The sequence below is a fragment of the Molothrus ater genome, chromosome 9 (assembly GCF_012460135.2).
Source record: "Molothrus ater isolate BHLD 08-10-18 breed brown headed cowbird chromosome 9, BPBGC_Mater_1.1, whole genome shotgun sequence".
NCBI classification, from domain to species: Eukaryota; Metazoa; Chordata; class Aves; order Passeriformes; family Icteridae; genus Molothrus; species Molothrus ater.
In genome coordinates this window covers 1,796,187-1,823,014 of record NC_050486.2, presented here as the reverse complement: position 1 = coordinate 1,823,014, position 26,828 = coordinate 1,796,187, and the positions used below count along the sequence as shown (strand labels likewise).

Genomic DNA, 26,828 nt, shown 5'->3' with positions numbered 1-26,828 from the left:
ATCCATTTTCTATCCCCATTTTTGCAGACATGTCCCCTCCTGACTCTGCCTCCTGTCCCTGCTCTCTGCCTCCTGGGTGACATTATTTTTGCAGGTCTCTGTAGCTCACAGCAGAAGCTGCATCTCCCAGTCCCTGCTTCCCAGGACTCTGTGTTTTCCTCTCAGGTGCTTTTAACCCAAAAGTGTGAAATCCCCACATGTCCAGGCTTACTTGACCCAGTCTGGAGTGTGTTGTGGTGTTGTTGAGGGTTCTCAGGACAAGGTGGGAGATGAGAATTGACTCTAAGTTCTCAGAAAGCTCATTTATTATTGATATTATATGATATTGTATATATTATATTATATTATATTATATTATATTATATTATATTATATTATATTATATTATATTATTATATTATATTATATTGCATTACATTACACTGCATTACATTACACTGCATTACATTACACTGCATTACATTATATTGCATTACATTACAACAATATACTAAAACTATACTAAAGAAAGAGAAAGGATACATCAGAAGGCTGGAAAAGAATGAATAATAAAAACCTGTGACAAACCAGAGTCCTGACACAGCTGGACTGGGATTGGCCATTAATTAAAAACAAGTCACATGCTGAGTAAACAATTCTCCAAATCACATTCCAGAAGAGTAAAACATGGAGAAGCTGAAGCTTCCCAGCTTCTCAAGAGAAGAAATCCTAGCAATGAGATTTTTCATGAAATATCCCAGTAACAGGAGTGGTGTGGCCTTTCCTCAGTCCCCCCAGTCCTTGCAGTGTGCCTGGGGGCTTTGTGGGTCAGGGGGAGCCCTCTGAGCCCCTGGTGCTGTGGGAAGCTGCTGCTCTGGAGATGTGGAGCAGTGTGGGTGCCCCCGTGGGTTCTTTGGCCCCACTGGCATGGCAGCCCAGCCCTTCCAGCCTTTCCACTGCCTGCAGCTGCTCCAGGAGCAGAGCAGCTCTGGTGTGCTCGTGTTTGGAAACCCCTCTGGAGAGGAGCCGTCTTCTGGTGCCTCTGCTGTTGGACATCCCTGCAGGCTGCTGATGCTCCTCTCACATCCCAGAGGCTGAGCTGGTGCCAGCAGCTCTGCCCTCTGACATGGAAGTGGCCAAGCTCTGGTTTTGGTGTCCCTGCTGCCTTTGAAGTGCTGCCGGCTGCCCCCAGCCCGAGCTATTCCCTGAGGTGCCCCCCTCTTTCCCAGCAGCCATGAGAAACATCCTCCTTGTGGTGCTTCCAAAAGGACAAATATGTGCTTGGGTGCTGTAAATAGCACAGAGGAATGGTTTCTCATGATCCTGCCAGGGCCAGTGTTTGTGCTGCTCGAGCCTGGGCAGATGTCAGCAGAGCCCTTCTCAGCAATGGCCTCTTGCAATGCTGGGATGGCCCCAACGAGGGGAGAGAGTGATGAATCTGACTCCATGGGTATCAGAAGGCTAATTTAATATAATGTTGAATAATATAATATAATATAATATAATATAATATAATATAATATAATATAATATAATATAATATAATATTACCTAATACAATATATTACAATATAAAAATAATATAAATTATATTATATTATATTATAATTATGTATTATTTGCAAATAATATAATATATTATTATAATAATATAATATATTATTATAATATATATTATATAATATATATTATGAATAGTAATAATATATATTATATATATTATATTCTTTCTGTACATCTAAACTGAATCTGCCAAGCACTCATGTGGGAATTTGCAGGCAGCCCCGACATGGGAAGAGATGAGAATCTTGACTCCATGTTTCAGAAGGCTGATTTATTATTTTATGATATATATATTATATTAAAACTATACTAAAAGAATAGAAAAAAGGATTTCATGAGAAGGCTTGAAAGGAAAGGAAAGAATGATAATAAAATCTTGTGACTGACCAGACAGTCTGAGCCAGCTGACTGTGATTGGCCATTAATTAGAAACAACCACATGAGACCAATCCCAGATGCACCTGTTGCATTCCACAGCAGCAGATAATTATTGTTTTTCTTTTCCTCTGAGGCTTCTCAGGAGAAAAAATCCTGGCAAAGGGATTTTTCAGAAAATATCATGGCTACACACTCACTCTGCTCACACTGCACTCATCTCGTGACTGTCACCCAACAGTCCCGACACACACACACACACTCCTGGCTCTGACAGGCCAAGGAAACAAAACACCATCACTTGGGGTAAACAATCTCCATATTGCATTCTACTTTGGCACAAACACAGGCACAGCAAGTGATAAGAATTGTCTTTTCCCCTTCTCTGAGGTTCAGAGAATGTGAAACCCAGAAATATTCTTGGGAAGAATTGTGCCTTGCTTTTCTCTGTGATGAGAAGTGTGGCCACAGTGGCCCTTCCTCCTCGTGCTGCTGCTGCACCCAGCCCCTGGGAGCCCCTGGGAGCCAGGAGTGGCCCAGGTGCTGTGAGAAACAGCCCTTTCCTCCGGGAAGGCAGAGGGAGGGTCCATGTGCCTGTTCTGCACGTGCCACATGAATCCTGGACCCCTCACTGACCTCAAGCTGCTTGTGGTGAGTCTGCAGGAACGGCTTTGGGATCCTTTTGCATGGTAGGAACTGACCCCCCTGATTACAGGTGTCTCAGAAGGTGCTCAACAAGTGCTGCTGTTGGATTCTGCTCTTTTCTGACCCAGAGATGGGGCAACTGAGAGGTGTTTTAAAAACTTTTATTCCATTTTCAGTCTCACGTGAAGGGTGAGACAGTACAGATGTTATAATTCATGTCATCACAATCAGAAGCCAATTATTTCTGAATTACAATGCATTATAAGCTTTTCTTGGCTTATCAGCTTTTGCAATGCTATGTTATAAATGCCTTAAAGTCAAGTATCTAAAATTACCCCTCATAAATCCTACTACAATGCATCTTTCATAGTTCTATTTCTCCAAAGTATCCAGTCTTATTTGCAAAGCCATGTTTTAAAACTTGTTTCTGGTTCCATTTCTCTCTCAGCACTGTCTGTCCTATTCCATGGCATTTCTAAGTCAGCATTTCTTAACCTCAAGATTTACAAACAGATGTGAGCCTTCAGTCAAACTTTAAGAATCCTCTACAAATCCATGTCCCACATGCTGGCAGTGATCTCTGTGGTGGGGTGAGGTGGTCCCTGTCCCACCTGGGGACAGGACAGCACGTGGAGTGTGGCTGCCCCTCTTCAGCTCCACGGGTTCCACACACCTCAGGCTGGCAAAGCAGAGCAAACCCCTCTCACCTTTCTGCCCCTGTTTCTGCAGAGCTGCAGCCCAAGGAGAGCTCCCAGCATGGCTCACAGGTGCTGCCTCGCTGCTCCAGTGCCATCCCTTCTCTGGGATACAGCCCCATCCTGGGAGAGGCAGAGATGCAGGGAGCTGGGCTGCACTGCTGCTGTGACAGTGACAGCAACTTCCAGGCCACCTGTGTGGCCCCTGGCAGGACAGAGCATCCCAAATTCCCACCCATGAGCTGTGCAGAGATCCAGCAGCCCACCAAAGCTGTCCTGGCCAAGGAAGGCACAGGAGCAGTGGAGCCACCGCTCCCTCTGCAGGAGGGTGTTCATTCCCTTCCCAAGGCAGTGGCAAAGTGTTCCCAGAGCAGCCCAAGGACAGGCTGGCACCAAACAAGTCCCTTGCAGGGTGTTCCTCGCTTCTGAGGCTGCCCTGGGCACTTCCAGGCCGGCACGGAGAGAAAATTGGCAGGGGGAAAAGGAGGGCACTTCCCATATGGAAATAGGGCCATGCACAGGGAGCTCTGCCCCTATGGATCACCCTCCTCCCAGCCCTTGGGGGGAATGTGCCACCAGGGGCAGAGCTGGCACATGGGAATTTCAGCCCTGAAGTCAAATATTATTTAGAAGCTAATGACAAACAAAATCTATTTTTGCAGTGGCCTTGTTTAAAATATTTCCCCTTAATCCCCTTGCAATAGCAGTAATTGAAAACGGGTCCCTGCCATGCCAGGGCACACTTCTTTAATTACATCCTGCACTGCCTGTTTCCAATGAAAGGGCCCTATCTGTTTGCACTTACTGGCCTTATGAAAACCAGGCTTGGCAGGAACCCAAAATAAAAAGCATTTCCCTTCAGAGGCATCATTTGAGCTAATCAACTTCAATCAGCCCAGAAACATCTCTGAGATTTCTTCCTTCACCTTGGAGCTGGGGCTGTTCCAAGCAGCCCCAAGGGTGATGGTGATGAGCCTTGACTTCCCAAAAATGCCCCAAAAATGCTAGGACTGGGCTGGTGCTGTCACCCAGGGGCACGTGGGGCTGTCCCACAGGTTATGGGGTGATGGGTTCAGGGGCTCAGCCAGGGTGGGAGGGGGACAATGTCTCATCCCACTCCTCCCACCTTGGCACAAGCCCAGGGACAGCAGCTCCATGCTGGACCACAGTCAGCTCATCAAAAACCTCAGCCCCAGAGAGGATTTGGAGTGAGAGACAGGGCTGAAGAGCAAACCAAAGTGAATTAGGAGCCACCACATCTCCCCACGTGGCTTGTGGGGGCTGCTGGAGGTGCTGGTACCCAGACAGGGCCTGGCACTTGGAGCCTGCAGGTGAAGAAAGGAGGGGGATGCTGGGTGTCTGCTCCATGTGCCTTCCCCTTCCCCACGTTTGGTGCCTGGGCTGTGCATGGGGTATCTCACCTCATCAAAATGCTGCTCATTGACCTGTGCTGGGATTAATTCACAGAATCACAGCATGACCAGGTTGGAAGAGACCTTCAGGATCATGGAGTCCAACCCAGCCCCAGCACCTCAACTCAACCCTGGCACCCAGTGCCACATCCAGGCTTTGTTAAACACACCCAGGGATGGGGACTCCACCTCCTCCCTGGGCAGCCATTCCAGAACTTTATCACCAAGGGAAATACAGGTTGGATATTAGGAAAAAGTAAAAACTTTATCCTGCTATCCAGCCTGTATTTCCCTTGGTGCAGCTTGAGGCTGTGTGCTCTGGTTGTGTCAGTTCCTGGAGAAAGAGCCCAGCCCCAGCTGAGCACAGGCACCTTTCAGGAGCTGTGAGAGTGATGGGGGCACCCCTGAGTCTCCTTTTCTCCAGGCTGAGCACTCCCAGCTCCCTCAGTGGCTCCTCACAGGGTTTGTGCTCCCAGCCCCTCTCCAGCCTCGTTGCCTCCTCTGAGTGTCTCCAAGCCCTTCCCAAAGTGAGGGCCCAGAACTGGGCACAGCCCTCAGGGTGTGCCCTCAGCACAAGGACAGGGGCACAATGGCCTCCCTGCTCCTGCTGCCCACCCCACTGAGCCTCAGGGAAGAACTGAATTCATCCATTGAGGTTCTGAGGGACTGCTGGGCTTCAATTGCCCCAAGGAGACTCAGCTGGGCCCTCCAAAATAACATCCAGTGCTGGGAGTCTGATGGGAGCTGAGGCTCAGAAATTTGTGTGTTTCCTGAGAATTTTCTCAAGCCAAAAAATTCAATTCTGCATTAATTTTGAGTGGAAGGGTTCAGTTTGACAGACTTTCTACTGCTAGGGGTTGTTTTTCTTCTCAAGGATAGGGTGCCTCCCAAGTCCAGTGTGAGTAATTTTCTGGGAGTTTTTTGTTTGTTTGTTTTTGGGGTTTTTGGCTGGTTTTGGTTTTGTTTTGGTTTGGGGGGGGGTTGTTTGTTTGGTTTTTTTGGGGTTTTTTTGGGGGGTTTTTTTGGGGTTTTTTTGGTTTTTTGGGGGTTTTTTTGGTTGTTTTTTTGGGCGTTTTGTTGTTGTTGTTGTTGTTGTTGTTGTTGTTGTTTTGGTTTGGTTTTTTTTGTTTTTGTTGTTGTTTTTTTGTTTTGTTTTTTTTTTTTTTTTTTGGTTTTGGTTTGGTTTTTTTGTTTTTAATTTCAGTGGTTGTTGAGCATCCAGAGATGTAAAGGATCTCCTGGAAGGGAACAGGAGATGCTGTAGCAGCCCTGTGAGTCCTTGGCTCTTAGTTTCCCAGGCTGGTGATCCAGGGAAATCCATCAGCAGGAGATACTGGCTGTGAATAGAAACCACTGGCACAGAAAATGGGGGGGAAATATTCTTGTGAGCTTGTTGGCAGGGCATTTAAAAGTAGTTACAGGAGCAGAAATGAGTGATTGCTCACTTTGCTGTCTGCTCCCTGAGCATTTGGAGAGATTTATTGACTGGTAGCAGAAGATCAGATCCCTTCATTCCAGACTGTGTGTGCAACTGAGCACTAATTATGGTTAATGGTTGTGCTGAAGTGGATCATTTTTTTTCTAGCATGACAGCAAGAATAATATGATTTAGCAATATCCCTACAGCAAAAAGGGCCAGGGACTGTTCTGAGGTTATTTCTGCAAGTTTGCACAACAGGCAGAGCAATGGCAAGGAGACAATGGGAAAGGGCACTGGCATGGAAAGAAATCAGTCCCACTCCTGTGGGGCTTGGGATGGGCTCAGCCAAGAGAATTGCTCTTCCAGAGCTCTTGGGGCTACAAACCACGGAGGAACAGCCCAGCAGTGCTTTCCCATGCAGAGATGTTTCTCTCCAGCTTCTGGGCTACAGGGGCTGTTCACAGAGCAGGGAATGAGGGAGCAGTGACAGCCACAAGTCCTCTCCACCCAAAAGCTGCCAGCTCCTCCTGTTCAGTAGGAGACAAAAAAAAGGGGCAGAATTCTGTAGGTGAGTAGAAGTGCAGGTCCCAGACCCAAGGGATCTGTGTTGCACCCATTGCTGGTCAAAGTGTTCTCTTTGTGCCACCAGGAATTTGGTAGTTTTGCCTCAATCCCCATCTGCTCATTGGGACCATCTGGGAATGGGGAATGGGAAATATAAACAGGCTGTGGGTGTTGAGGTGAGCAGAACAAGTAACACAACACAAAAACTTCCTAACAGTAGGGATATCCCTTTTGAGTGTGTGATTAGGGGAGGTTATAGATGCGTAAATCAGCTCACAGAGTTATGGGGTAAACACCCAAATACAGCTTGGAGCAAGCAACCTGCAGGGCAAATAAAATGTGTGTTGGGGAAGCTCCTCTGGGCTGCCCTCCCTGGGGCAGCAGGGATTTAACATCCTAAAGGACAGACCCAGCTGGAAGGAGAGTGTGGACAGGAAAACCCAAATGCAAGGTGCACTTTGGGGGATAAGATCTGGCTTTGAAGGGAAAAGGCAGTGGTGTTTCACCTGCTGATTCAGAGCTTCTCCCAGGTTTCCTGGCACAGCAGCAGGGCAAACTGGATCCTGTGTGTGATGTGAAGGCCCGTTTAAGCATCTGGACCCATTTTACTTTAATTGTGTGTTAAGTAATGCTAACACATGACTGGGAGCTATAAATATTCCCCCAGTGTCAGTAGGAAAGCTTTATCCAAACCCGGATTAGAGCCTGGGTTTGGACAGGACAGGAGTCACAAGAGGGAGCTCGAGGTGAACTTTAGGGGTTTTTTAAGGTGTATATTTTTTTTCCCCTTTACAGTAAGCCAGGAATCCCTGGTGTAAAGAAAGGTAATGCTCCTTTTTAACAGCTTTTCCCTCAGAATGTGAGGGCCAGGCTGGACATTGTGCCACTGCCTCAGAGGAAGCAGCAGGAAAGCACTGAAGGTGTCCAGCTTGCAAGAGCCCATCATCCTGGCAGCCCTCAGAAATTATGTAATGGGGAAAGCTTGGGAATTCTGGATTTGCACCAACCTGCACCCTGGGTTATTGTATTTGCAGGGTGCTCTGATGAAGGAAGGAATGATGAATCTGACTCCATGTTCTCAGAAGGCTAATTTGTTATTTTATGATACTATGTTATGTTAAAGAATATTATACTAAAGAATACGGAAAGGATACAGACAGAAGGCAAAAAAGCTAATAATGAAAACTTGTGACTCTCTCCAGAGTCCTGCCACAGCTTGGCCCTGATTGGCCAAAGAGTGAAAACAACTCACACCACAACCCAATGAAACAATCACCTGTGGATAAACAATCCCCAAACACATTCCAAAGCAGCAAAACACAGGAGAAGCAAATCAGATAATTATTGTTTTCCTTTTCTCTGAGTCTTCTCAGCTTCCCAGGAGAGAAACCCTGGGTGAAGGGATTTTTCCAGAGAATGTGAATGCCACACTGGGTCTCATCTCCACTGGAGGAGCTGGGACCAGATCTGCCCCCATGGAAATGCAGCCCTGGAGGTGCTGGGCTGCCTTCTTTGGCAGCCCTCATCCCACTGAATGTCCCAAACCCCTGGAAAACTTCTCTGCTGAAGCCAGGAGGGGATCCTTGCCTTTGACCCTTGAGTTAAATGCAGTGATTCAAGCCATGGATGGCAACTGCTCTGTGCCCCCGGGGCTGGGAGGCAGGAGTGGGGGTGAGGGGTTTGCCCTGGGTTAGTACCTGCTTAGCTCCAGGGGCTTAAACCAGACCCCTCCTGCTGGGAACCTCTCTCCAAGGCCAAAAGAGGAAGCACAGATTAAATCACCAGGAAATCTGGGAGTGTTAAATCCACAAAAACTGTGTGGGTTGGTAGGGCCACAAAGCATCCTGGAGCAGTTGGGTGCTAAAACTTGAGCTGCTGGTGTCCTGCTGCTGAGCAAAGGCTGTGTTTGTTCCTCCTGCAGAAAAACAGGGCAAACCTTGAAATCCCAGCCTCACCAAGACCTGGGGCCCCAAGCAAGGCTTGCACATGGGTGACAGAGGACAGCCCTTACCCTGGGGCTGACAAAATCCTTTTTGGGCTTACTCAAAAACAGAGGCCAGACAAAATTAAGGGAATAAAAAACTGTTCTATTTATTGATTTTGATATTTATTGTTTGATATTTATTATATTTATTAAATATATTATATTTATTTACCTTCAGGTACATTTAGGGCACACAAAGCCCCTCAGGGCTTTGTTACACCCAAAAATGGATGATGGGTCACAGATTGTCAGACTTTTGTAAGTTTGTTCCATTTGCATATTGGGGGTTCATCTTCCAATTACAGCTTCAGGCAATGAAGTCATTTACCCAAGTTTGCTCCCCCCCAACTCACTTTGTTTTACATTTCTCAGGGCCTGAGGCAGTGAGATGTCCTTGATTGCCAGGTCTGGAGAGGAATTGTTGTGTCTGCCCAAAATGGGAGAACAAAACTGCATATGGAGTTTAGAGCTATACACTAAAGAACTGCAGGATTGCAAATAGATGAAAAATATACAGGCTGAAATCCTAAGGCATCACTTGCAGGACATGGGTTAGAGAAGCCAGCAGGGGAGGAAATGTATTTTACTGAAGGGAGAGTAACCCTTGGCAGATGTCCTGTGTTTGGGAGCAGATCCCATGGCCTCTCCATGCCTGCAGCCCCCCTGGCCCCAGGAGAACTGGAGGCAGCCCCTGCAGGGCACATGGATTGCTGGACAGAGCTGTGCTCCAGCAAAAGCAGCTCAGACAGAGTCCTTGTGGTCTGTGCTCCTCCCAGCTGGGTGCTGTAAGGCTGGGAGCAGAGCCTGAGCCTGCTGAACCCCTTTGTGCCTGGTGATTGCCCAAGGGAAGGATTATTCTGGAATCCTCCAAGCCAGGTACCCCCAAGCAGCTTGTGCTGTGACAGGGTGGCTGTGGCTTCACCCAATGCTCTCAGCAGTTTCTGCTGCTCCTGCCTCTAGAAAACAACACATAGGCAGGGAAAAGGAAAAAGAGGGAGGACAGAGGGAGGATCTGCCTAAGGACAGACCCCAGAGAAGGAGTGGAAATGGTCTGGAGGTCTGCAGGACACCAAGCTCCAAGGCTGGGGAGCAGTGCAGGGGAAGGGGGGTAAGAGGGGAGATGTCTCTGAGAAGATGCAGTGAGATGTGTCACCTGCTGCAGCTGCTGTGTGCAGAGATTCCATGAGAGGCAAGGTTGGGTTTTTGTTTGATTTGTCCTTGTGAGTGATGCCCTCTGAGCTCCTACCTCCACTGAAAGGGTCAGAACAGGTCCCTAGGTGTGAAAAATGTGTATTTTATGATTGGCTTTTCACAAATATTCAAATAAATATTATATGTGTTTTGTTAGAAAGTTATGCTGTCTTAATTTTCTTAAGTAGTGTGTTAAATATAGTTTTAGGTTGTAACAAAATATTAAAATAGAAACTATGCTATGTAAAATACTTTTTCTAAAGAAATTACTGAATTTACACACTGAAATAGCAGCCACAGGACACTTGAATCTTTCAGAGAAAGAGAATTTATTGCTCCATTATCAGAACAAATGAACTTCTTCCTGCCTCACTCAGGCTTGAAGACACCATCAGGATCCAGAGGAAGAAGCTGACACTGCCCAGACAGAATCCTGTGTTTTAATGGAATTTATGCATCATGGATGAGGTGTATGAATATGCAACAGGCTGCTGCTTTTAAGGGTTAATCCTCTGTTAACTTGGGTCCTTTTTTGGGCTTATGCTGCCCAGAAAGAGGTTCCCAGTCTGTCCATAACTCTTTGTTTCTGTTGTCTCATATTGTCCTAATCCAAATTGTCCAAATTATTATTACTCTAATTGTATTCCTATTTTTATAACCATTTTATTACTATTAAACTTTTAAAATTTTAAATTGCGTTTATCACACTGGGGAATGGCAAAAACCAACTTCCAGGGCAGATGGAAGCCTTAAGGAGGATGAAGAGACACTGTAACATCTTCTCCCCTATCACAGGGCCTTAGCTTCCCCTTGGGGTGCTCCATTCAAGCACCCCAAAGCTCCTGGGAGCAGCCCTGCAGCCCTTTCCTGGAAGGATTTTGCTGACCAACAAAAAAGGGGGAGAAGGGTGTGGAAAAGCAAATGAAATAGGGACCTTTAGCTGTGCTCAAGAAAAACAAGAGCTGGCTGGGGATGCAATTAGAGCATAGCCAAGGCCAGGGGAATGTTTTGTGCCTGGCTTTGTGCTGCTCCAGCTGCAGATTTATTGTCCCCTGAGCAGCCTTGGCTGGTGCCGCTGCTGGCAGCTCCCAGGGCTCTGCCCAGCCTCCACCCAGGCTGTTCCTCATTTTGGGCTTCAGAGCTGCTGGAACAATGCAGCTGCACATCAAAGGGCTGAGGGGAGCCCAAGGGATCAGGGAGCACAGGAGGAGCTGTGGGTGTCTGTGGTGCAGAGTCCCAATGCTCCCAGTGCTCCTAGCTGGGCCACTTTGGAGCATCCCTGGCTGATGGGTTGGGAGCCCAGCTGCAGCTCTCTGGCCAAGGCACCGTGCTGAGGTGTCTTGGTTTGCAAAGACAGGAGTCTGCTAAGGAAGGCAGGAGCCTCCCCTGAAATGGAGAATGTAAACCCTCCCCACCCCTCCTAATTGCTATAAATTTTAAATTAAGGGCCTCTCAGGCAAAAAATATGGGAGCAGGAAATAACAGTTCTTTAACAGGGAAGAAAAATAAAAGGATAAAATAAACAATGCAGTACACTAGAACATCACTGACAGAGTCAGAACCCAACCTGACACCCTGTGGGTCAGGCTGTTGGCAGCAGTCCCATTGGAATTGTGGCTGCAGCCCTCCTGCAGTGTCAGGGGTGGCTCTGCTGGAGCAGGGATCCTGTAGAGAAGGATGGATTCTGCCTCTGAAGATCCAGGGGAAGGAGAGGCAGCTGCTGTTCCTCTGGGGAATCCAGTGGAGAAGCTGTGCTGGTGTTCCAGAATCTCCAGATTATATCCAGGTAGGAATGCTTGGCTCCTCCCTCTGGGCTCACATCTCCCAGTGGGATGCTGCAGTTCTTATCAGTCATGCACTGACATTCAATAGCTGTTATCAGCAGGTGTCCCCTCCTGAGGGAGGAGTGATTGTGATCACTCAGAGAGAGAGATAAGGCAAACTGCCCACTTGACAAAAGATAATCTGCCATACAGATGGCAATGGAAAACATCTTGCATTGCAACCTTCAGCATGAGGTTTGTTCCTTTGGGGTACAGTGAGGAATCCTTCTGTTCCCAGCTGGAATACTCCTTGGGGGAGCATCTGGGGTGTTGGGGCAGGAGCAGCACAGCAATGGGGCAGCTGCTGCCCAGCCTGGGGATCCCTGCAGCTGAGCATCCCTGCAGCTCCTGCCCCAGACAGCCTCTGCAGGCAGCCAAAGCATCAAAGCTGGACGGGTTTTCCTCTCTGCTTTGCTGCTGCTCCCAGTGGGAATGTTGGGAATGGCCAGCCCAGATCTCCATCTGCCCTCTGGGAGGGAATAAGGTGTCCTGGAGCAGCAGCCAGGGCACACAGAGCTGCAGTCACACCAGCTGTGCATGGTGCAGGGCCCCAGGGTCACACTGTGCCACTGACCTCCTGCAGCTCCTGCCACTGCAGCTTGTCCCTGATGCCTCAGGATTTTAGCTTTTATCTTTTTCAGATCCTGTACTGCTTCAGTGTATAACTCTAAACTCTATATAGAGTGTCAGCTACTGTCTTTACATTTTGGTCAGACAAAACAATCCCTCTGGGCCTGAAACTCAAGGACACCCTACAGCTTCAGGCCCTGAAAAGTACGAACAAAAGTGAATTGAGGGGAGCAAACTGGGGGAATATGACTTCATTGAAGCTGTAATTGGAGGATTAACCCCTGATATGTAAATGGACCAAACATAATTGTCTGGAACACTCATGACCATTGTCCATCCTGGGTGCGGCCCCTTGGAGGCTTTTGGCTGCCCAAGCTGTGCCTATTGAACACCTTCAATAAATACCTGGTTTTATTCTCTTAATCTGGTCTAGCCTCTGTTCTAGGTGGCCACTCCAAGGCTCCATCCCCAGCAGGATCCCCACTGTGCTGTTGTGGCACCCCTGAGCACCTCAGGAGGCACCTCCAGCCTCAGCCAGGGCTGTGGGGCAGCTGCAGCCTGGAGGGTGGCAGGATTTTGTAGGTGAGATTTCCATGCCTTTTCCCAACTGTTTGTGCTCTTTTGGATGCTGGGAGCCCTCTCTTTTTGTTTTCTTCCATCATGTGACAAAAATTCCATCAAAAGTTTGCAGATATTGAGCAGAACCATTGCCATTAGGAATGTTGAGGCCTTTGATTTTATTTTTCTCTCTCTCTGGGATATTTGACCACTTTTTCTTCTCTTCTCTGCCTTCCCACACCTGCAGTTCTTCTTTCCGTTGTTTCTCCTTCTTAGAGAGGAGAGAAGAACATCCAAAATGCAGTTTTTTCTCTTTTGAGGGAAACTGCAGTTGGGAAATGATGAGTCAAGAGGTCCATGGCCTTTTCCTGTTCCAGCTGCTTGACATCTGTGTCAATCCAGGTAAATGATTAACTCTTCCTGCAGCTTCATTCCCCTCCCTCTGTCCTGGGATGACCTTTCCTGTCCCCATGCCAGGGCCAGCAGCAATGGGACAATGAGACAATGTTCTCATGCTGTGCATCATTCCTGGGTGTTCCTTTCTGATAAATCTTTTTTGTTTCATAGAAGTCCTCCTGCAGGTTGCAAATAGGAAACAGCAGCCAGTGGGGTTCATTTGCAGTGGTGCTGAGGAATCCAGGAATTTTCAGCGGTCCCAGGAATCCAGGATCACCTGTGGGTGCCCAGCAGCTTCTCAGATTAATTAGCAACCTGAGGCATGAGCCAGTCAGAGCTCCTTCATCCCGTTAATCAGCTCTCATTTAAACTGAGGGAGGGGTGAGGCTGCAAAATGTTCTCAGTTATCCTCAAATGTCAGCCTGGCTTGGATGTGGGGAGAAAAGATAACCCAATCAAAAAACAAAAAAAAACCAAAAAAAACCCAAACAAACAAAAAACCCACCAAAAAACAAGACAAAACAAAACAAAAAACCAAAAACAACAACAACAACAACAACAAAAACAAAAAAAAAAACTAAAAAAAAAAAGGCCGCCTGGAGCTGTATGGGAGTCTCCAAAACTAGAAGTTCTTACAACAGGTGAAGGAAACAAGGTGGTCCAGGTCAGCTGGAGCTGCATTGGGAGGAGATGGGTCAGCCATCCCTGAGGTCCCCATCTGGGGGCTGGTGAAGCAGTTGCAGGTGGAAGGTGTGCCAGGTGCTGAGAGCTCCTGCAGCTCCACTGAGGGCTCTGAGAGTACTGCCTTGCTGTGCTGGGGGTTTGTCCTCTTAAAACCCCTCATTTTGGGCAATAAACGCCCAGAAGTGCCCCTGGGTGGGAGGCTGGGGGGGTGCAGGGGCACATCTCTGCCTGAATTAGGAATATCTCAGCTGTGTCCCTGTGCTGGGGCAGGAGTGCCCAGCCTCAGGAGACACTCTGGGAGAGGCAGCAGGAATTGGAAGCATTCAAAGTGCCTGGCCTGGCAGCTCAGTCAATATTTAAGGGAAGGGTCAGCACTGAGTGGAATTTTTGAGGGTCAGCTGAGTGGAATTTTTGAGGCTCAGCACTGAGTAGGAATTTTGAAAGCACTCAAAGGCTGATGGATGACTTCTGCTGCTGGTGGTAGGAAGGCACCTCCTGCTCAGGCTGTGCCTGCATTAACCTTGTGCTCCCCACACAGCTCCTCTTGGGATTGTTCTGCTAAGGAGTTTCCTCAAGTGCTGTTTGCTGTGCCAGTCTCTCCAGCAGCTGTGGTTTATTGCCTGGGGAATATCAGGCACAGACCTCCTGACACTGAGGAATGGCTCAGAAGAGATGAGGAGGGTCTGAGATCCTTCCTAGGGGCATCTCCCTGTGTTTATCCACTCTGAGTCCTGGCTCAAGGATGTGGTGCTAAAGGGAGGGTGTAAATGTCCATGGGCTTGGGAAGATGTAAAATGTACATTTGAAAAACTCCAAAGCCATGAAGTTTAAACCTGCAGCTCTGCAGGATTTATTAACACAATAGGTTCAACAACCAGCAGCCTTCTCTTGAGAAATTCCACAGGTTACATGCCTGGAAAACATGGTGACCTATTAAATCAGGTTAAATTTTGCCAAGAACGTTGGAGTAAAACACTTCAGAAACCTCCATGCTTAACAAGTAAACCCCTCTCCCAAAGTCACTCTACAGCCCATGTCTGCTCCAGTACATCCTTTGGATTTCCTTAAAAATGGTACCTTTTGAGAGGTTTCAGGAAAAGTTCAAGATATTGAACATATCCAGCTCAGTTTAAGCAGAACCAGAAGTGTCCTGCCAGTGTTTGTCACTGGAATTATCCTCTGTGTGCTGGGAATAGTAAACAGGTCAGGGGTTTTCTTTGGTTTTGAGCAGGAAAATGCCTCTTGGCCTTGGAAGTGAAGGAAAAGCTTTTTTATTTTTTTTTAGAGATCAAAATTGAGGCTTCAAGAAATGCGGGGGAAATACATTTTTCATTTTTCCAGCAGCAGCTTCTTCCCTCACTCTGTGCATGGCCTTGTGCTGCAGCTCTGCAGCGAGCAGGGGAGGCAGCTTTGGGGCAGGAGTGTCAATGAAAGCCTCTAAAGGACACTGGGGGAGGCAGTGAGAGCATTGGGGAGGGGACAGTGAAGTGTTTCAGGGATGAGCCCAAAGCTCACATCCCTCCAGGTCCTGAGCAGCTGCCTTGCTCTGAGACCGGCTTAACAAGAAACTCCACTTTTGTTTTCCTTTTTCTTTTCCCCCTTCAGCATGGCACATGCCAGAAGCTGCTGAAACAAACCTAGAAAACAGCAAAGTGGGCTGTGCTGAGACTTGTTTGTGCAGAAATTTGCCCCTCCTAGACCTGAAGTATCATTTTAAACAGAAATTGTAAAACTGGTGCCAGAGTTTTGCAGACAAGGTGAGTTTCCCTCCTGATTCAGACTGAATGGATATATTTAGTTTCTCTTTCCTCCTGTTTTAAGGACTAAAGGGGCTGTTACAGAGCCCAGGTTTGTACCACAGTGCTGGGGAGCTTTGCTTCTCAAGGGGATAAGGGGCTCACCAGTGGACAGGCACATGAATTTCCCATTCCTGGTTCTCATCCTCAGCCACCTCTGGACATTCACTGCTCCTGGCTCCTGCTGAGCTGTGCCAGGGCTGCCGTGCCCAGCAGAGGTGAGTAAAGGAGCAAGAATGTCTCTGTGTTTTCTGACAAGGCTTTTGCAGTGCCCTGGGCATGTGTGTGCATAATTACAGTAATTGCTCTCTGCTATCTCATCTCCATCTCCTCTGATACTTTGTTCTGCACACCTGGCCCAGACCCTGGCCTGGGATATGTATGGAGGGGAACACCACAGCCCTAAGGCAGATTATTGAGGTTTTGGAGGTATTTCTACCCTATACTCACATGGTATCACTCACTGCATCCAGCCCTGCACCTCTGAGCTGGATTCCTCCCCAGAATCAGGGCCAGCCTTACTGGCAGCAGCTGCAGCAAAGGCACCTGGTCCCATTTCTGCACCAGCAGCTCCTCTTTGCCAAAAACAACTTGTTCTTTCAGAAAGCTTCCCTGAGCTGCCCTCCTAAAAGCACTAACACCACTTCTGGAGTGCTGCCATGGCATCCCTCTAAGTGCAAGCCACTTGAATGCCTGCTGAGGAACTCAAGAAAAGCAGAAGCACATAAAGAACAGAATATTTGCCTTAGTGGATTCCTGACTCTTTTCTGCTGAGTGCTGGTGAGCATCTTTGCAGGAGCAAGGTGCACCTGGGGAAGGGTCCAGTTTTTGGCAAACACATCCCTTCAGCCTCTGCAAACCAAAATACAGGGCCAGAGCAGACACCTCAGTGATACCTCATTTACCACCCTCTGTTCTGCAGACCTTGGATGGGTTTTTGTCCTCCTCCCTTGTGGACTCCTTGGTTATTCAAACTGCTAAAAGAGCTGGTACCAAATCTGGGGCCAATGCCCTGGCAGTGTCTTTGTCAGTGACAAGGTGAGATCTCAATGGGGCTGGCAGCCCTGCACTCACTCTGTGAGTTTTGCTGTCACCCCCATGATACAAATACCTTTGTCTTTTTCTAAACCCTGCTTTTCCTAAAGACCCAGTCCTCCATCAACTGTCCATCCATGGCTTCTATATTCTCCATGCCCAGCTGGATTCATTTGCAGGGATCTCATACTTTCTCCCCAGCCACCCCTAAATATATTGAATATCTGAATATCCAAAGCCACCCTTATCATTTCCATGATCATTTACTCCTGGGAGATACCTGGATGGGCTCTATGTCCTGCACTGATGTTTCAGCCCTTCCTGTGTGCAGGGGACCTTGGTACACTGGCTTTGTGGCCATTCCCTGCTCTCTCAGGTGGCAGGGGCAGCCTCCTGCCCAGCCCTGGCACCACTGGCGTGGCCTCTGTGCCCCATGAGCAGTGACACCAACCCGGCTCTGTCCTCAGAGGTGCCTTGGGAACAAAGCCCTGACAAACCCCTGCTGCTCATCTGCAGCTTCAGCCCCTTCTTGGCAAAAGAAAACATGGAGCAAGTGAAAACATCCCCCAGCTGGGGCTGCCCCCTCACCCACAGGTGCCCCTGGCACGACCACGGGGCACAGCTGGATCACTCCACTCCCTGCAGGGAGCCACATCTGGGCTGTGCAGGGACAGCAGGACACTGCAGCCACTCCTCCCACAGCAGTTGTGCAATGCTCTGGCAGTGGGGTGGCTGCCTGCCCTCCCTGCCCCTGCCCAGCTCCTGTCTCGCTATAAATCCCAGCGAGAGGGACCCTCCCTTCCCACAGCAGAGGTGACACACAGCTGCCTGGGGCTGGAGGTAAGTGTTCCAGAGGGCTGGGAAGCCTTTTCTTCCCTTCCTGTGCCACACCTGAGCTCTTCTGAGTTTGGCTGTTTGCAGGGTTAGGGTGGAAAGTGTGGCAGAATTGGTATTTCTTGGTTGTTATTTGTAGCTTCTCCTCGAGAAGGTAGGGAATCAAATAGCAAATGTAGCTGGGAGGTGTTTGTGATATAAGTTAGTTCCCACCATGCAAAAAAAAAAATAAAAGTCTCCCCCAAACCAGTTAACAGTGAGCAGCTCCTGCTAGTGCTTTCTTGATTTATAAAGGGAAAAGTCCAGGTTTTGTTCCAACCTGGCAAAGCAGAGTATTCATTAGGTGTCACTTTATGTCTGAAAGTTGAAATAATTCTGGAGAATTTGGTGGGTTTTAAAAAATACTGTGTCCAACCCCATTTTTTTTACTGAAGACTGTTTTTGTTTTCCTTTTTCCTGATGATTACACCACCCTCTGTGTCTGGTGGGAGCTGAAAGCCCCTCTCAGGCCAGAGGGACTGGTGCCACCCCTAGTGACATCCTGCCATGCTGAGCTAATCACTCACCTGAGCAGGGGGCTCCCTCCAGCCCTGGGGTTAAACCACAGATGGCAGCAGCACCCCCAGGGCACCTGGGGGAGGGTCCTGCCTCTGGAATTGTCCAGCCCAAGCCACAGAGCCTGGCCTTCATCCCTTGTTTCATTGCCTGGCACTGCCAGGGATTAGGATCCATCATCCCCACTGGGAGTTTTGTAGGGCTGGATGCCAACCCAGGGGCTGTTGCCTTTCAAGCCCTGCAGGAGACACAAAATCGTCCTCAATCCAAGGTGTGCCACACCTGCAGCCCCTCTGTCAGCCCCAATGGCCATGTCAAAGGCAGCCACCAGGGACAGGACCCTGCCAGAGAGGCACAAACGGAACCGTTCCAGTGCATTTTTTATTTTTTTCTTCTGAGAGAGGAAGGGGCAGATATCCAAAGATAAAATAAAGTGCATTTTCAATTCCAGTGCATTTTTTATTTTTTTCTTCTGTGAGAGGCAGGGGCAGATATCCAAAGATAAAATACAAATATTTGCTAGTCTGATAAGGCAGGATAGTTTAAACCCACCTTGTAAATACAAACTGGCAGTGAATTGTGGCTCAACTACATTCTTTCCAAGCCAGTTTTCCAGGGCAGCTGCAGGGGTTTGAAAGCAGCCTCGGGGGCACACTGTAAAAGTGGAGAGATTTAAAAAAAAAAGGGGGAAAAAAAAGAAAATTATTAATTGAGGCATTTAATCTAACTTGTAAATGAAGAACCCAGAATGCTGGGAAAATGGAATGGAGTTTGGGAGCAGCCCAGGGAGCACACTGTAAAAGTGATTTTTTAAAATAAAGGGGGAATAAAAGAAAATTATTATTTAAGACATTTTATCTAACTTGTAAACAAAGAGCCCAGAATGCTGGGAAATGGAATGGCTTTTGGGGAAAGAAAAACTGGGAAAAGCAGATAGAGAAGTTCCCTATGGAAGGCATACCAGGAGCTGCCCCCTGAGAGAGTGATGATCATCTGTGGGGTTTTTTCCAGCTCCTGGGAGCCCAGCAGAGCCCACAGGGATGAGAGTGGCCGTGGTGGGCGCGGGGGTCAGCGGGCTGGCAGCCACCAAGTGCTGCCTGGACGAGGGGCTGGAGCCCACCTGCTTCGAGCAGAGCCAGGACATCGGGGGGCTCTGGCGCTACACGGTGAGCAAGGGGACATGTCCTCCTCCCTGCCACTGAGAGATGGGGACACCACACACACACACACACATTTGTGCAGTGACAACAACAGCTCCCTCTTTATTGCAAGTTGTTCTCAAGTTTTATACCCCTAAAGTCATTGGTTACATCAAACCAGCTCGTTATATTCATTGGATAAAGCAATAGCTTATTGTATTTTATTGGTACAAAGTATGTACAAATGATATTATATTATATTATATTATATTATATTATATTATATTATATTATATTATATTATATTATATTATATTATATTATTCTATACTAGAACTTTACTAAAGAAAGAGAAAGGATACAGACAGAAGGCTTAACAAGTATGAGTAATAAAAACTTGTGACTGACTCCTCAGAGTCTGACACAGCTGGCTGTGATTGGTCATTAAGAAAAACAATTCACATGAAACCAATCAAACATGCACCTGTTGGTAAACAATGTCCAGACCACATTCCAAAGCAGCCAAGCACAGGAGAAACGAATCAGATAATTCTTTACATTTTTCTCTGAGGCTTCTCACCTTCCCAGAAGAAGAAATCCTGGGCAGAGAGGATTTTTCACAAAATATGACAGTGACATCTCTTCTTCTGTTAGCTCAGTTGTTTGGCCTGCAGACCAGCTGCTAAGGCCATCCTCACCTCCTCTGGCAGCTGCAGCTTTGCAGGGTTGTGGGGTGGCTGGAGTGGCTGTGAGGGTTTGCTGGGTGCTGAGGTGCACCCCAGAGGCCAGGGCAGCAGGGGGACAGTGCCCAGCCTGGGCACAGGGCTGATGCACCCGGGGCGCTGTGGCAGGAGCACATCGAGGCCGGCCGGCCCAGCCTTTACCCATCAGTCATCAGCAACACCTCCAAGGAGATGTCTGCCTTCTCTGACTTCCCCTTCCCCGAGCACTTCCCCGTGTTCCTGCCCAATGCCCTGCTCCTGGACTACCTCCGGCGCTACACTGAGCACTTCAGCCTGAGGCAGCACATCAGATTTGAGGTGAGTGATGCCCCTGCTCTCCACCCTGCCCTGCTCCCCACCCACCCTGGGTGCCCATGGGCACTTGTGGTATTTTCAGGGTCCTCATCGGAGGAGGAATTGATTAATCTGACTCCATGTTCTTAGAAGGCTGATATATATTATATTATATTATATTATATTATATTATATTATATTATATTATATTATATTATATTATATTATATTATATTATATTATATTATATTATATTATATTAATGCTATACTAAACTATAAAGAATAGAGAAAGGATACACACAGAAGGCTACAAGGAATGATAACGAAAACCTGTGGCTTCTTCCAGAGTCCCGACACAGCCTGACTGTGTTTGTCATTAAGTTAAAACAATTCATGTGAAACCAATCAAACAACCACCTGTTGGATAAAAAAATCTCCAACCACATTCCAAAGCAGCAAAACACAAGAGAAGCAAATGAGATAATATTGTTTTCCTTTTTCTCTGAGGCTTCTCAGCTTCCCAGGAGTAAAAAATCCTGGCAAAGGGATTTTTCCAGAAAATATGATGGTGACAGTGATTTGCTTCACTACCACGTTTCAGAGCACCGTTGTCAGCATCCGTAAGCACCCCGACTTTGCCGCCACGGGCCAGTGGGATGTGGTCACGGAGGCAGGGGGGAAGCAGACATCACATGTCTTTGATGCTGTTATGGTTTGCAGCGGCAATTTCTCGGAGCCATCCCTCCCCCTGCAGTGTTTTCCTGGTATGGTATACAAGGAAATGTTGTTACCTGCTTCAGGGGCTGGGAAGGGAAGATTTAGGGGTTATTCAGGGAAAATCCTCCCTTTCTTTTCTTGCTTCTGCTTTCCAAACCTGCTGGCATCAACAGCAATACTGTCCCATGCTTCAGCAGCTTTGTCTGAGACCCCATTTTGGAGAGGAAGCATCAATTAATTCTGTGTGCATGGGATGGAGGGCTGGACCTCCCTGAGACCCTGGTGGCCAGAGATTGCACTCTTTGCTCTTACCATCTGGGTTGCTTTTTAACACCAGTTCTCCCAATAAAATCCACAAATGCTGGAGTGCTTCAGAGCTCTGTTTGTTTTTCCCCTGAGGCATCGAGAGGTTCCGAGGGCAGCACTTCCACAGCAGGCAGTACAAGCATCCTGACGTGTTCCAGGACAAGCGTGTCCTCGTGGTGGGCATGGGCAACTCGGGAGTGGACATCGCCGTGGAGGCCAGCCGGGTCGCTGCAAAGGTGCCACCACCCTGCCACCCCCGGCCTCTGGGGACAGAGACACTGGGGACTGTGGTTATTCATTGTTGTGGTGGTGTTGTGGGTTTCAGGATGAGGTGAGAGATGAGAATTGACTCCAAGTTCTCAGAAGGCTGATTTATTATTATATATTATATTATTATATATTATTTGAAAATCATATACTAAAACTATTGTGACAGTGCCATCTGTGACGGTGTTCACAGAGGTTTTCGGGTTGGGGAAGAGACAAGGATCTGACTCCATGTTTCACAAGGCTTGATTTATTATTTTATGACATATATTACATTAAAACTGTACTAAAAGAATAAAGAAAAGGTTTCCTCAGAAGGCTAGCTAAGAATAGAATAGGAAAGAAAGAATGATAACAAAGGTTTGTGGCTTGGCTCTCTGTCCAAGCCAGCTGACTGTGATTGGCCATTAATTAGAAACATCCAGCATGAACCAATCCCAGATGCACCTGTTGCATTCCACAGCAGCAGATAATCATTGGTTACATTTTGTTCCTGAGGCCTCTCAGCTTCTCAGGAGAAAAAATCCTAAGGAAAGGATTTTTCATAAAAGATGTCTGTGACAAACTATACTCAAGAAAGAGAAAGGAGACATCAGAAGGCTAAAAAAGAATGAATAATAAAAACCTGTGACAGACAGAGAGTCCGACACAGCTGGCTGTGATTGGCCATTAGTTAAAAACAATTCACATGTTGGGTAAACAATTCTCCAAATCACATCCCAGAGGAGCAAAACATGGAGAAGCTGAAGCTTCCCAGCTTCCCAGGAGAAGAAATCCTGGCAAAGGGATTTTTCATGAAATATCACAGTAACAGGGGACAGTAGCTCAGTGTGCTGTCATCACAAACAGTCTTTCTGAGCCGGAATTTTTTGGTCAAAAAGCTACCTTGAAAGCAAGCTGGTTTTGTTTTTGTCTCTTGTTTCACCTCCATCATCAGCAGCCAGGAGAAATTAAAGATGCTGTTGCTGCTTTTCCATCACGCGGCTGTCTGCGCCGTGCCCCTCTGAGTTTCTTTATAAAGGAAAAGCAGCAAATTCATCACCTGAAGCATTGGTTCTTCTCTTGCAGGTGACCATTAGCACCACTCGAGGAGCCTGGCTGCTCAGCCGTGTGTTTGAGCATGGCTACCCCTGGGATATGATTTTAAACACTCGCCTGATGAGCCTGATCAAAACCAGCTTGCCTGGACCCCTTTCATGGTGGTTGATTAATTATAAGGTGAACCAGTGGTTCAACCATGAAAACTATGGCCTTCAGCCAGAGAACAGGTATTCTTGGTGGTCCCCATCCCATGCTGATGGGCTTGTGGTGTGGGCAGGGGGAGATGTTCAGTAACCAGCATCAACCAATGCCCAGACTGGGGTGATCTCCAGTGGGGAGGAGAAAATAAGCTGTAGCTCCCTTAAGTGGTGAAAGACTGAGCATTCAGGAAAAGCCCAGGAAGGCCCTGAGGAGGGTCTCTGGGTAAAGAGGAGAAGGAAGGCTTAAAGCTTAAAGTTCTGGAAAGAGATGATTTGAAGAGTAACTGAGTGAGGGGAATAAGGTGGCAGGAGATGTCAGTGAATCACTCCTTCTGTGGGACAGGGTGACATTGGTGACACGTGTCATTGCCTGGAGGTGGGAGGCAGGGCTGTTTGCTCAGAGAAAACAACACCAAGAGGTGTGAGCTGGTGGGAGGAGGAGCAGGGGAGCAGCAATGCTTGTTTGTGGTGCCCCACTCTCAGAGGCCCTGGCTCTCCACAGCTGGCTGGTGCGGGAGCCCGTGCTGAACGACGAGCTCCCAAGCTACATCCTGACAGGCAGGATCACCATCAAGCCAGGTGTGAAGGAGTTCAAGGACAACTCAGTCCTTTTCCACAACTGCCCTGAGGAGGAGCCCATCGATATCGTTGTCTTCTGCACGGGCTACACCATCTCCTTCCCCTTCCTGGAAGAATCCATCGTCAGGGTGGAGAACAAGCACGCGTCCCTCTACAAATACGTGTTCCCACCCCAGCTGCAGAAGCCCACCCTGGCTGTCCTTGGGCTGATTAAGCCCTTTGGAGCCATCATGCCCGTGGCAGAGATGCAGGCACGCTGGGTGAGCCGTGTCTTCAAAGGTAGGGGAGCAAATGTGAGCCCTCCTGTGGCCCAAAATACAGCTCAGACAAAACTGGACATGGTTTGTCCCTTCACTCAGGGAGATCCCAGAGCTAAGAAGTTCAGAGTGGATGAAGGAGCATTTCTGAGGCTCAGATTTCCCAAGTTTTCACTTCAGCTAAGCTACAGCAACATGAGTGAGGAAAGAAACCTACTGGTGTTTTGTTTGGGGTTTTTTATAAAAATAGTAAGAATAACCTCGTGGAGAGCTAGGTCAGGACTAAGCCCCAGAGATGAGAAGCTCTGGGGTTTCTCTTTGGGGTGATCCTCTCTGGGGCTTGCACAGCCCATCTGCCCCCACATCCCCTGCCTGTGCCCTGACAGCACACATCTGTAAGAGCAGGAGGAGGTGTGGGTGAATTTGGAATACTGGAGGACTGCAGCATTGCCAAATAAACTGCCTGCAATGAGAGTTTCCTGCCCTCCCAGGGAAGGGATTCCCACATTTTGCATCACTGAGTGAGTTCACAGTTTCCCTCCAGGAGTTAAACTCTGCAGAACACTCTCTCTTCCAGGCTTGTGTCAGTTGCCACCCCAGGCTGTCATGGAGAAGGAAGTAAATGAGAAGAAGAAAAACCAAATCCAATGGTAAGTCATTCCCCAGAGCCCCAAAGGTTTTTTTGGTGGATTGAAAAACCTCTGGAGTTTTTGGGGCTCTCACTCTGTGCCTGTTCTCTGCAGGCACAGAGTGAGAGGGGAGGATTCCTGGATCCAGCTCCCGCTTTACTCACTTGCAAAGAGCCAATGTAACCTTTAATTTAACACTGATATTTTGCCTGTTGGTGACAGGAAAAAATTAATTCAGGGTACTCAAGGCAAAAGCTTGCTTGGGAGTTGGGGAAGAACATCAGGATCCCCACGGACTGAGAGATAAAATGGCAGAGAAATTAATGGAAATAAATGCAAAGTAATTCAGCTTGGGGGGGAAAAGCCAACCTACAACAAGTGAGGTGTACACTGAGATTGTCTCATCTCACAGCATGGAGACATGGAGACCTAACTCACTGTGAACAGGTGTCTGAGCACACTGGTGTGTGGTTCACAGGCAGGCAAAAGACTTAAAAGGATTAGGGAATGAATGAGCCAATCCCAGGAAACTGGGTGATAGATAAATCCATGGCTCACTTAAATAGCTATAGGAGAAAAGGTATAGGAGAGTCAAGTACAGAATTGCACAGAATACAATACAAGGCTAAGTGGGTATGGGCTTTTGCAGACCTCTGAAGGTGGGACATGAAGCTATGAATTCTGCAGAGAAGGTGAACTGAGAGCAATTCTCCAAGCCACTGTGTATTCTTGCAATATTTGGTGGAAATGAACGTGAGGGATACTAAAGGGTGCCACCTTTCTCATGCTGCACATGATTTTTCTGCAAAAAGCAAAGGGATTTGGGTTTGAGGGGTTTTTGTTTGCTTGCTTTGAAAAAGACCCCAAACTGTTAACCAAAGTCTGTTAACAAAGATTCACCAAAGGGAAGGGGAGGAACAAGTGCAACTTGTGAGTGAGGACGAGAAAGATTGACTGGAGCCAGCATCCCTTTACAGGAGCTGTGTGGTGGCCAGGAGTTGTGTCCCTCCTTCTCAGCTACATCCAGTCCTTTCCTAGGGAACCCAGTCATACTCCAGATGCAGTAACACCAAGGATGCAGAGGATGTCCACCCCAGCTCCTCTAAGCCCTGCTGACACCAATCTTCCTCCTGCCTCTTTCTCTTCTCTGATCATTCAGGTTTGGTCTGACCTTTGATGAAGTCCTCAAAACCGAGTGGTTGGTCTACCTGGACACCCTGGCCTCCTTCATTGGTGCCAAGCCCAGCGTGCTGGGGCTGCTCTGCACAGACCCTTGGCTGGCTCTCACCATCTTCTTTGGGCCCTGTTCCCCCTACCAGTACAGGCTGGGGGGTCCTGGGCGCTGGCAGGGGGCACGGCAGGCCATCCTCACCCAGTGGGACCGTGTGCTGAAGCCCACCAGAACACGAGTCCCTGCTGGCTCCTCCAGCTCTTCCCTGTCTCTCCTGACGGTGGTGGGATTCCTTCTGCTCCTGGCTGCTGTGATTTTTGGTTTCCTATAGCTTTTTTATTTGTTTATTGTTTGTTTGGGTTGGTTTTTTTGTCCTGAGGGATTTTATCTCAGATCAGACAGCCCCACGGGACTGGGAAAAAGGATTTCAGTAGATGGCAACAAACTTTAATCTGCAACCTGCAGTATAAACCTCCCTCTCAGCCACAAGCCCAGCTTTGCAGGCCTCATTAACCAGGGATGGCAGCCTTGGCCAAGTGTATTTTGCCCCTCTGCTCCCCTGCCTGCTGCCAGGAGCAGAGCAGGGATTGGTGCCACAATTGTGCCTGCATCACATGAGACAGGATGCAGAGAGGACAAGACCAGCAAAAGTGGTGGTGTGTCACAGGAGCAAGAATTATCTGGGAAAATATTCCTGTGATTATCTATCACAGGAATTACCTGGGCTGTGCACACAGGTCAGGCTGTCCCCTTCTCCAAAGCTAAACACTGCAACCCCAAAATCCCAGCTGGGGTTGAATTGGTGCATCTTTCCAGTTGTTTGGAAAGATTCCAGGTTTGTCCCACAGGAGCCTGTGGGGCTGAGCACTCCTGCCTTTGCTTCCCTGTGTGCCCCACCACTGGACAATCCTGAGGTTTTGTTTTGTGTGTAGAGAGACTTTGAATGAATAAAATCTCCGTGGCTGTGGCAGGAGTGTGCTGCAGATGCCTCCCTGTGCTTTTCTTGTGTGCATGGGAAGAGCTGGGGGACAGAGGCTGTGTCTGAGTGGGGGCAGTGCCACCAATTGCTGTGGGCAGCTCACAAGGCTGGGGCTCTCAGGGCTCTCCCTGACTCCCCAAAATGAAGCTGCACAGTGCTCCATGTCCCACATCCACGCTGTCTGCTGGCCAAGGGAGCGTGTTCTGCTGATCTCCTGGGGATGCCAAGGGAACAAGAGCCCAGCACAGGCACCACAAAAGGATCAGGACAGCCCCACGCTGCTGCCTGGGCTGGGGCAGGGACAAGTTACAGCGTGGGAGTCCTTGCAAGCATGTTCTCTTTGGGATTAGCTCTGAATTTTCACCTGGCACTGCCGCAGGGAGGTTGAGAACTTTCTTCCAGTGCATTTAAGCCCACAGGGCGGGGGAATGCAGGTGTAAAGGTCA

General features: G+C 48.2%; 1 protein-coding gene across 1 annotated transcript; it reads left to right on the top strand.

Annotated features, from left to right (window-relative positions):
• Nucleotides 1-19,107: 19,107 nt before the first annotated feature.
• On the top strand, nucleotides 19,108-25,734 carry LOC118689547 (flavin-containing monooxygenase 1-like). The gene is made up of 8 exons (XM_036387886.1): nucleotides 19,108-19,245; nucleotides 20,070-20,258; nucleotides 20,838-21,000; nucleotides 21,353-21,495; nucleotides 22,595-22,794; nucleotides 23,270-23,625; nucleotides 24,181-24,253; nucleotides 25,392-25,734. Exons 1-8 carry the CDS (start codon nucleotides 19,120-19,122, stop codon nucleotides 25,732-25,734), a joined length of 1,593 nt encoding a protein of 530 aa, XP_036243779.1. The 5' UTR covers nucleotides 19,108-19,119.
• The last annotated feature ends 1,094 nt before the right edge of the window (nucleotides 25,735-26,828 follow it).